This window comes from Anabrus simplex, chromosome 8 (assembly GCF_040414725.1).
Source record: "Anabrus simplex isolate iqAnaSimp1 chromosome 8, ASM4041472v1, whole genome shotgun sequence".
Classification (NCBI taxonomy): Eukaryota; Metazoa; Arthropoda; class Insecta; order Orthoptera; family Tettigoniidae; genus Anabrus; species Anabrus simplex.
The window spans coordinates 183,680,856-183,692,985 of NC_090272.1; the positions used below are offsets into that span (position 1 = coordinate 183,680,856).

At 37.0% G+C, this 12,130-nt stretch overlaps 1 protein-coding gene across 1 annotated transcript in view; it reads left to right on the plus strand.

Moving 5' to 3' along the window:
* The window catches only part of Oseg4 (intraflagellar transport protein Oseg4), a 337,827-nt gene that overhangs the window by 114,423 nt on the left and 211,274 nt on the right, over positions 1–12,130 (plus strand). The window contains exons 7-8 of the mRNA XM_067152561.2: positions 4,725–4,870; positions 7,268–7,486. Of these exons, the coding sequence (XP_067008662.1) occupies positions 4,725–4,870; positions 7,268–7,486 (365 nt within the window). The remainder of the gene's footprint in view (positions 1–4,724; positions 4,871–7,267; positions 7,487–12,130) is intronic.

A 12,130-nucleotide genomic window follows, 5' to 3' on the forward strand; every position in this document is an offset into this window, starting at 1 on the left:
GTTGGAAAGGTTTTGTTTTGGCCACTTCATCTCTTTATTGCAGCAGAAGATGAAAACCTAAGATTAGTAAATGATTGTTGAATTATCAGTACATCGAACGTGAAGAATTAAAGTCAAACAGGGTTATTATATGCTCTTTTTATTAAATAGTGAATTATGACTACAATGTACAAGCGTTAATCTCCTGTAAATCACGTCTTATCTGTCAGCATGTTCCTGGTAGACCTGCTACCATGTTGTAAATACTATGCATACTTTTTAAATATAACTTAGATTCCGATAAAGTACTGTAGATATAAAAATACATTTAAACCTGATATTATTGTTACAGGCGAAATTAATAACAATGGTAACTACCTCATATCTATGAATCTGTGAAAACTCAAATTTCGCGAGTGAGATTTCCGGTGAAATTGACTGTGCTTTTGACAAGCTATTGACAGGCAGCATCCAGTAAGCAAATAAACAGGAATTCAGTTGGAATAAATAGATAACACATCATGTAGCTAAGCGAAGTTCTGATCAGATAGATTTATACGAGGGCTTACAGTTATACGTTCTTTATTATTGGTGGCAAGAAATTTGCTAGCACACAAGCTACGTAAACAATGTCGCTGAAAAGTATACGGAAACAGATCTTTAGGAATATTTTTCAAGATTCTGAAAATTTTCACCCTCTGAATGCATCTTTCAACATGAATTCGCACACTTGCTACACTCTGAGTTTGTAACACTTCATCTTCTGCATTGGCACTGCCGGTGGCAACACTAAGCCTACGCAGTGGCCTCCACGGTATGCACTGGCCAGCGTATTGGTAGGTGTGCTAGATACCAACTGACGAGCCTAGCCTAGCACACGGGGGCGAAACGCTGGCAACCAGGAGTGAGTTAGCTGGAAGATTTATAATGTATGAACATTAAAACAAGAATAATAGTTAACACCACCTTTCCAATACTTATCTTTCCTATATTTAGGAAATAAACATTACAACAGGCGATGTAAGATGGGACATGTTTCGCTTAACAGTAGTAAGCATCATCAGCCGAAAATAAATCTTAGCCTAAAGTTAGGTCAGGGCCCTGAACCTAGCGTCCTTAACATATATGGCACCCTAAGAATCAACATTTATATTTATAAAATGAAAATAGGCTTAAAACTAGTGTGAAAAAACGTGGAATGTTACAACATGGCTAAGAGAGAAAACACAATCGAGTTGAGACAGAGGATAAGAACAGAAAGTAGGCTATAATACAGAGCTGGTAGTGAAATTATTAAAATCATTAGGATATCATTGTTAGCAGTCAGTCACGGACCATATATATTGGTATTACCGTAGTACTTTTCGCTAAAAGTGAGAAAATGTGCTGTTTGTAAATTTATTGAATATTTCATATGACAGCATTGCTTTTAATCGTGAAATTCATACTGACGTCATTGTAATGACCTATGTTGACTTCAGTTGGGAAAACTGTAAGGACAGTCTTTCTGAGAATTTCGTAGCGAAGCATGGGTACATCAGCTAGTTATTTGATCCAAATAGCATTGCGCTTTGCATAATCCGCATAATCGGGCGGGCGCTTGATGCAATGTATTAATCTATGCATTTGCTAAGTAATGGCATCTAAGTGCATGACTGATTTACACATGTGGAGCATGAGTTCATACTATTTTCGGTAGGCTTATCGGAAACCGATCATCTCACTCACATACTTCCTGTGAGGGAATAGAGATGTGTAATTTTTAGCCTTGTAGCCTCATATAGCAAGTTGGGCTTTGAGACAATAACTGTTATAAATATATCACAGTACTATATTGCAAGAGACATGTAGATTAAGCCGTTTTGACCAATTGTATCTCCTGATTTCTCCTGATTTTTCTTGATTTTCATATCAAAATCTCCTGATTTTTGGTTTTGTAAAGTTGGCAGGTATGAAATAATAATTGTGCAGCTGCAAGAAAATACAGCTTAACTAAAGCCAATGTTCAGTGTTGGCGTGAAGACAAAGGTAGTTTAAAAATGAGTACTGTACAGGAAAGGAATTTAGTGGCCCGCAGCAAAGGCGCTTAAAAGAAGTAGAACATGAAATTATGAGGTATGTGCACAAAAAAACACAAGGTCGGAATGGCCATAACACAAGATGCAATGCGACTGCGGGCTCGCAAATTCCCTGAACTTTCAAAGGCAGTATCAGATATGTATTTCTAATGAAAATGAGTATGGAAGTAGGTAGGATTCACATGATACTTGTGTATGTTTATTTTATTTCTCAAATTAAGTTTGAAATTTGTTATAAATAAAATTATGATTTCACAAAGGAATTTTTAAGCCTGATTTATTTCTTTAAGGAAAAATTTGGGATTTGTCTTGAATTTGGAGAAATACAATAGTTCAGGAGGAAGAATAGTAGAAACATTACAAGATATGGATGGAGAAACAGAAGGGCAAAAACAGTAATTGATTACTTCTTGGTGGAAAGAACAAATCGTAGACTATTGTTAGATGTAACAGCCTTGCAAGATTAGCCTTTGATGGAGACCATAGAGTAGTGGTAGCAAAAATTGAATTAGGGAAAATAGTGAAAATGAAAGAAGTAATAGAGAAGAAAATAGAAGTATGGAAATGAATTGGAAATTTTAAAAAAGTCTAAAATTAATTTTAATAACACTTACCCAGAAATGAGGTGGAGAATGTGGAAGTGGAATGGGATATGTTCAAGGAGGCATCTGTAAACTGTGCAGAGTGCTTGTGGCAGAATAACTGAAAGAGTGAAAGATAAAAAGAGACCCCATTGTGTAATGAGAGGGTAAAGGAAGCGGTGAAAAACAAGAAGAAAGGATGGCAATTATTGAATAGGGATAAAACAGGAGAAAGTATCAGTAAATTAAAAGAAGGTGCAAGAAGGTAGTAAGTAAAGAAAAGCTAGAAAGGATTTACATGAGATGATAGAGACAGAGTGTGAGGAGCCAGAATCTGAGAGTGAAATAACAACAAAATAGTTGGAAACTGCTGTCAAATAAATTAAAGTGGGAAAAGCAGCAGGAGTGGATGAATCGTGTGTGGAAATGGTAAAAGCTGCAGGACCTGTTCGTCTACACTGGCTGTATAGGCTGTTTAGATGTATTTGGAAAGAAAAATCCATACTAAATGACTGGAGGAAAGGAATAATAATACTTATATTTAAGAAGGGGGACGGTAAGATATGTGATAAATAATTATCAAGGAATTACATTCATATCTGAGGTGGCAAACATATTTGAGATTTTACGAGAAAAGAAGATGAGAAGAAAGGTGAAGGAACATTTACAAGAAGAGCAATATGGCTTTTGTAAAGGAAGATAATAAACATTAGTCCCCATCTTTGGTATGAGGCAGTCAATGGAAAAAAAATTGGGGATACAGACAAGATATGGTGATGACATTTCTTGACTTAGAAAAGGCTTACAATAATGTACCCAGGGCAAAGGTATGGAAAGTAATGCATCGGAAAGGATTTGGAAAACAAATCATAGAATATGTGCAAGCAATGTACAGAAATTGTTGCAGCAGTGCCCAGACACATGTAGGAAGAACAGAGTGTTTTTTGGAATGAAACTGGACTACGACAAAGAAGTGTGCTGTCACTGCTGTTGTTCATAATGGTTATGGGTGAAATTGTGGAGACAAAGGTAAAATATGGGGACAAGTAGCTGAACGTAAATGCTGTTTGCAGGTGATACTGTGGTGTGGGGAGCAAACCGAGAGGAAATACAAGAGTAACTCAACCTGCTGGATGAGATTATTGAAAATCATTGAATGATTGTTGTTTAAAGGGGCCTAATATCTAGGTCATCGGCCCATTATGGAATGAAAATCAACCTGGGATAGAGTAAGACAAAGGTGTTGACTAGAGGAGAAAGGGAAGGGAATTATGGAAATAAAGGGATAAAACCTTGAAATTGTGGAGAGCTTCAAGTACTTGATGCAGGATTCTGGGCTGGACATGGAGATCAGTAAAAGGATTCAACAGTGACATGCATTCTGTCTGATTGTGGGAAACCTGATGTGGAGGAAGGAAGTACCAATGAAGTGTGAAAAAGTGGTGTATAAGATGTAGTACTGCCCAGTACTCACATATGCAGCAGAGACCTGGACACTGACAAAAAGAGAGGATAATAAAATCCAGGCCAGTGAAATGAAATTTTTAAGAAGTGTGTTAGGAAAGAGGACAGAGTAGAAATGGGGAGTGCAAAAACTTTCCTATAGAATGGAGAGATATAAACTTAAATGGTTTGAACATGTTAAGAGGATGGAAGAGGGAAAGATGCTGAAGTGGATAATTGAGACAGATAGAAGGAGGGAGGGCAAAAGCAAGCCCCAGACTAAGTTGGGTTGAAAACGACCATGAATAGTATAACTGAAGAAACCTGGATTGAAGCAAAGTTGAGGACTTGACTGTTAAAAAAAAAAAAAAATCTACTCTCTTGGTTCTGTTAGTATTTTTCCATTTACTGCTGTTGGTCCTTGCTCAGTACTTAAATTGGTCCACATTTTGTATCAAAGTATGAGGCAAAAAAATGAAGTGTGGAGACAACATTTTATTTTTAAAAAAAGTTAAGATGTGATTTATGGCATCTAACAATGACCCCTTGAACATCTTGTTCTGTGTCTGATAAAATTTTTATTCCAGATATTATGCCTTAATGCATTGTTTGTATCATAAACAAGCTCTATTCTGTCCTCAAGTGCCAGTCCTCATCGACACGGGTATGCAGGCTGTTTGTTGTTGCTGGAACCACAATGGCAGTGTGATTGCTGTAGCTGGCATCATGCAGCTGGCTGGTGATGACAAGGACTGTAACGTCATCCAGTTCTTTACTCCCTTTGGAGAGGTATGTTGTATATAGTACTGTTCATTTTCATCATCATCATCACCATCATCATCATCATCATCATCATCATCATCATCATCATCATGTTTCCCTTTTCCAGCTCCAGCCTGGTCAGGATGTTAATCCCACCTTACAGTCTTATTTGTGCGAGGATACTTATATCTTATGAAAACTTAAGTTGATACAGACGTGAAATTTGGTATTTGGAATCTTCTTTAATAAGGAAACGTGCATTTTAGGGGGAAAATAAACTTGGGGGGGGAGGGGTGAAAAGGAGTTGAATTCCTTTTATGAGGACACGTATCTCAAAACCTGAAGATGTTACAGTCATGATAATTGGTATTTAGAAGCTCACTCATAAATAAAGACACATATTTTTTTGTTTTTGGAAAATTTACTTGGGGAAGGGGGGGAGGGTGAAAGGAAGTGAAAAAAAATTAATTCTTTTTATGTGGAAAATTATATTTTAAAAAACTGAAGGTTATAGACTTGAAAATTGGTACTTGGAATCTCCTTTAAAAATAAAGAAACATGCATTGGGGGCAGGGAAGGGGGGAATCAAATGAACAGGGGTGGGGTGAAAAAGGAGTTGAATTCCTTTTGTGAGGATGCTTATATCTCAAAAACTAAAGATGTTATAGACGTAAAAATTGGTGTTTAGAATCTCCTTTAAAAATAAAGAAACACGTCTTTTTTTGTTTTCAGAAATCCACTTGGGGGGGGGGGGGGGATTGAAAAATTTGAATTATTTTTATGAGGATACTTATATCTTATGAAAACTAAAGTTGATACAGACGTGAAAATTGGTATTTGGAATCTCCTTTAAAATAAGGAAACTTTCATTTTAGGGGGAAAATAAATTTGGCAGGAGGGGGTGAAAAGGAGTTGAATTCCTTTTATGAGGACACATATCTCTAAGAGCTTAAGATGTTACAGACATGAAACTTGGTATTTGGAATCTCCTTTAAAAGTAAACATGTATTTTTTTATTTTTGGAAAATTGACATGTGTGTGCGCGCGCGCGCGCGTGTGTGTGTGTGTGTGTGTGTGTGTGTGAGAGAGAGAGAGAGAGAGAGAGAATAAGTAAAGGAGGAGTTGAATTCTGTTTTAGGAGGATAATTATATCTCAGAAACTGAAGATGTTACAGATGTGAAAGTTGGTATTTTGAATTTGCTTTAAAAATGAAGAAACACGTATTTTTTGTTTTCGAAAAAGCACTTAACGGGGGTAAAAAGAATTAAAATTTTTTTTTGAGGATGCTTATATCTCAAAAACTGAAGATGTTACAGATGCGAAAATTGGTATTTGGAATCTCCATTAAAAGTAAAAGAACGTTTTTGTTTTTGTTTTCGGAAAATGGGAAGGACTGATAAAGGGGTTGAATTCTTATAGCCTATCTCAAAAACTGAAGATGTTACAACGTGGAAGTAGATATTTGGAATCTCCTTTAAAAATAAACTTTTTTTTTTCTTTTCAATTTGAGAGAAGACTGTTTTTCACATGTACATTTCTATGTTACATGGTTATCTTAGCCCCAAAAGGCAATAACACAAACGTGGTTTACAAAGAGTTTCCGGGGTAAACGAAACTCAGTTTGGCGCTGAGTATTTATACTTTAGGGATTTTCAGATAATGTCTTAGTACAGTATCGAGGAATGATTACTTTTATCATTTTACGAAATCCACCTGAGCGAAGCTGCAGGTAACTGCTAGTTTCTTATATATTAAAGTTAGAACACCAAATAAATAACTCTTCAGTTGCAGCTGCACCAGCTGTCTTCCATGTTATTCAAGTCATTTGACACTTGTTGTTGTCTTAACTCATATAAGTAAACAAACTTGCAATTTTATGTGAATATTGGTATCCAAATCTAAGCCAGTTTTATGTGGAGTAGTTGACTTTTAATTTCAAATTAACCTTATTACAAATGATGATAATCATCCAGCTCCTTCACTGAATGATCAATATCACAGCCTTTGGTTCAGGGGATCGTGGGTTCATTTCTTAGCCCAGTCTAGGATTTTATCTGCATTTAATTAATTCCTCTGGCTCAAGTACTGGGTATTTTTTGTTTATCACACTAGTATCCACCACAGAAATATGCAATATTGAGTACATTCCTCCACATACAGTTGGCATCAGGAAGGGCATCCAGCCATAAAACAGAGCCTAGTCCATATGTGCAACACAGTTCACTTCCGCAATCCAGCCAAAGGTGTGGAAAAAGCAGCAAAAGTTGAACAATGAATGTTTTCCATCAATAAAGTTTTTTGTCCAAAACTATACATAAAATTAATTGTCCAGTTCACATGAACATTCCATTCCATTTTGCAGGAATTTATGATCGAGTCAAATTTCGTAAATGTAATAAAGTTTCTTTCATATTTTGTATTAGCAACTTCGAACATTGAAGATCCCTGGCCGTGAGGTGACAAGCTGTGTATGGGAAGGAGGTTCTCTGAGAGTGGCATTGGCTGTCGACTCCTTCATCTACTTCGCTAATATTCGTCCGGACTACAAGTGGACTTATTTTGAACATACCGTAGTGTACTGCTACAATCGACCTGAAAGACCTGATACCATCGTCACTTTCTGGGACACAAAGAACAACGAGGTAAAAACATAATTTCTAAAAACATAATTTCTAAACCCTGAATTCCTAAAATTAAAATTTTTCAACACATGTCTTAGGATTTTTTAGGATTTTAAATCATCTATTGAGGAATTATAGGTTTTTTTGCAGAAAATAATGTAATTAAAAATGAGCATCATGATATGTGACCCACTGGGCAGAAAGGGACCCAAAGTCGGCAGTGGAAATTGTACAGCAGAGCTGAACAAAGGTGTCCATGGTGTAAAAATTGCATATCTATGATTTGGCTTCTTGTGCTACCTATGAGTCTTCTTAACAAACTAAATTACGTGGCAGTTCAAGTCTTCGCTGCTCAATGTCACGAAAACTTCGTTAGTGCACTCCTCATTAACATGTTTCCCACTTAGCACGTCGTAAATTCGAAGTCCCGATTCTCATTGTATTAAATCTATATAAAAATAGCTCACGCATTGTGTCATGAAATTTTGCTATTACCACGTAGTAAGATCACATTTTTTCTAGCACTGAAAATGTTATTTGTCATCTCTTATGAAAGGATAGTGATTTCCAACTCGGGTAAGAGCCATCGCCACAGTTGCGTGATTACGGAAAAACGGCCAAAAATTCTTGAACTTCACGGGATATGTTGCATCTCTGGGAGCAAGTCGTTAGCCTCAGGGATGTTCAGTTTTGCTTGCCGGTTAGCAGCAAGATTGCTGAGTAACACAGTGAGACTATAGTTTGTATTTCGCTTTCCATTCAAAAGTTAGAAATTTATTTTGTTGAGTGGTACAGGGAAGTGTAGCAAATATTTATCGCGTGATATGGTAGCCTATATCTGGATTACAAACATAATCATGTGAAATTGACTAGCATGGTGCATATTTGTCTTGTGATAGCCTAGTTACTGTATGGATATGGAAAAAGTCCTAAAATTTCTTACAATGAAGACAAAATTAAAAATTTGTCAGAAAGTGTACTGGCGTTCGCATCTTAAAGCACACGGGTCGTGAGTGTTGAACTTGCACCTTCGAGTTTCGACTCGATCACTCGAGTTGCTCAAAATGGCGGCCAAAGTCTTTCCTGCCGGTCGCACATGGTCGAGTGTAACCTCCAATTCATTGTCTATAATAATAATGTTTAATAACCCACTGCTCCGAAATAAAAGGCTTCTACAAACATTTTGTTTAGATAGAGTGTAATTTGCAATAATACTTTGATATTTTTATTGGCCCCCGTGCACATGCTTTTCATATTTGTTATTATGTGTTTTTCACACCTCTCAGAGCACTTGTTATTTTATAAGCCCCAGAGGAAAAGGTTTTCATATTTGTTCTCTCGTGTTTTTCACACCTTTTAGTACTTTCCTCTTTAGTATTTTCCCTCCCATAGGTACAGTTTGAAACAGAACCCTATCAAGCATAACTACCACACCAAGTGAAGTTCGTAACCTTCTTCAAACTCTTCGTACCAACAAAGCTACCGGTCCCGACACTATAGGTCCTCTTTTCCTAAAACATACTGCCAGCACCCTTTGCGTCCCTCTCTCCAAATTATTTAACAGATGTTTTGCAGCGGGCTATTTTCCTATTACCTGGAAACAGGCAAATATTGTTCCTTTTCTCAAATCAGGCAAAAAATTTAATGTTTCGTCTTATTGACCAATTTCTGTTCTCCCCACACTATCCTTTATCTTTGAAAAAATTATACACCAGCATCTCCTCGCATTCACCTTGCCCTATATCTCAACCAAGCAGCATGGTTTTCTGCCAGGTGGTTCTTGTCTACCAAACCTGGCCACTCTGCATAGCTTTGCATCACATGCCATTGCAGCTAAATCACAGCTGGATATTTTCTATGTAGACATTTTGAAAGCTTTCGATTCTGTAGACCATACTCTGTTGCTCCATAAACTCTCCGAACGATTTAATATACATGGCCGTCTTTTTACCCTTCTTGCTGGCTTCCTACATAATCGTTGGCAGAGAGTGATAATATCAGGCACTTCATCGTCATGGTTACCAGTCACCTCCGGTGTCCCACAAGGCAGTGCTCTTGGCCCCTTGCTGTTTTCCTTGTTTATGGAGGATCGACTGTCCGAACTCAACGAAACATCGAATACTCTACTTTTTGCTGACGACTGCAAGATATGTAGGGAGATCAGGAATCCAGCAGATGCAGCTCTGCTACAATCCTCACTTAACGCCCTCTCAAACTGGTGCCGTACTTGGAAACTTATCCCCAATCCACAAAAATGCAGCCACGTGACTATAACACTACGTAAATATCCTCTACTGACATCATATTACCTACTCGACAAGCCCATCACTGTAGTTACGTAACAGCGTGACCTAGGTGTAATATTCAATACAAAATTACAATTTAAGACCCACATTGAAACATATACAACCAAGGCTATGTAATTACTAGGCATCCTCTACTGCTTCACAGAAATTTCTGACCTCATTGCTCTTCGTCACTTCTTCCTCACGATCATTCAACCTCTCTTAAACTACTGCTCTCCGATTTGGACAACTTCCTCCCCCTCCAACACTAACCAGTTAGACAGAGCAGTGTCCTTATTTGCTGCAATTGTAAGGTATAGAAACCCCAAGCTCAGAAATCTGTCTATGCAGCAGGTATTAATGGCAATTAATGTGTCACCGCTGCACATCAGGTGACAGGTAGCTGACCTGAGTTTCCTCCACGGGATCTTAAATGGGCATTACCGCTCGGAACATCTTGTCTCACTCTTCTCTTTCTGTGTTCCTTCCCGCTCCACCAGAACCAAAGACCTTCTCCACATTCCCCACACTCAGCACTCAATACTTCAATGATCTTTCCTGATCCGCCTCCCAACACTCTTTAACAATATTAATAAGAAACAAGAGCTTGATATAGCATCAAATAAAAGCATATTTGAAATGGGTGTAAATAGTCTCTTAAAGATAAGTTGATGTGAACGGATTATACCATCATCTTGACCCACGATGACTTGGCTATGAACATGGACATTCACGTGGTTTTTGATTTGGACAGTTGTTATTAGCAGGCTGTGTACCTGATCTTGTTATATTTTGTTATGTTTGTTATATTTTATTATGAAAGTTTACATTTGTTAATTAGTCTGTTGACGGTGTAAGTGAAATTTGCTCAGTGTAACTGTGTCTTATGCTTCATGAATAAATAAATAAATAAATAAATAAATAAATAAATAAATAAATAAATAAATGGTAGATATGGTTTTTGCTGTGCTCGCGAATACACGACATAAAATGCCCTCATATTACATGTTATAAATCTCATTTTTGGTCCGTATTGAAAATTTATAGTTCAAAAATAAATAATGGTGTTCTTTAATCCACCTATTCCATACTTTAATGGCAATGGACTTTCATCACTCCTTTTCAATCTCATCCCGGATAATGTTATTAGAGAGTAGGAGAAGGAACTAAAAATTCAGAACCACTGGAAACCAACTCAACCGAGGCGAACAAAAGATGACATCAAGATCAGGTGCTTGTCTTTCGCGGACGACCTAGAATACTAGCGGACAGTGAAATCACAGTGAAATCACTTTAATTGAATAGTATTGAATAGGTGGATTAAAGAACACCATTATTTATTTTTGAAATGCCCTCATGTTGGAAAAAATCATATCCAGTGTTTCCATATCCTTGTTGGATAGTTTTTATTCGTATATTCAGTAGTACATTTTCTCGCTTAACACGTTCGTTTTTATTGTTTCCTGCAGAAACGTCTTAATGAGGATTTACTGTAGTAATAAACTTAGTGAAAGCTGTAACTGTGTATTTCTCGAAAAACAGGTTTCTTAATAGCAACAGTCAATAATTAATATCTTCTGAAGTATTGCACCTAGAAGCATGAACTTTTTTTAATGCTCATTTCCTTATACCAATTTTAGAACCGCAAAATCTCAAAAATGACATACAGTAAAACTTCGTTTATACGTTTTCCAGGAGACCAAAGGAAAAACCATATAAGGTAAAACCTTGTTAATTCGAAGTTGTTGGGACTCAAAAATCGGACTTTGAATTACGTGATTTCGAATTAACTGCCAATTTGCAATTCAGAAGTACCAACCCTTGTAGTGTTACAAAATATTTTAAGGCCCGTTACTGAATGCAGTTAATCTTGACTCACAGTTTATACCTTTCGAATGCCATGAAAAAAGAACTATTTCCAAAACGTATCCAAGAAGGTGCATTTACATTATTCAAATAATGCACTTGGATATCTCACTGGCAAACAACCTCGCGCAACGAAAGAAGGAAAGAAAAAGCACGATTCAAAGACGAGGAGAAATCTATGCTGGCTCCCATGTGCAAGTGCATTATTCATTAGATTACTATACTGTATGGATTTTATGTGCCTTGTATTTACACAGAAAGTACCTGATGCCCACCATTGCACTTCTCTCGTACGTCAGAAATGTGAACACTTGCCGCATCACAAAGTATTCTAAGACCCATTAATACATGCAATCGCTTCAATTCACAGTTTAAACCTTTCAAATGCCATGGAGAAACCTGTTTCCGAATTGTATCCAACAAGGTGCATTTACAGTGTTCAAATAATGAACTTGGATAAATCACTGAACAAACATAACCTCACGCTAGGAAAGAAAAAAATCACATGATTCAA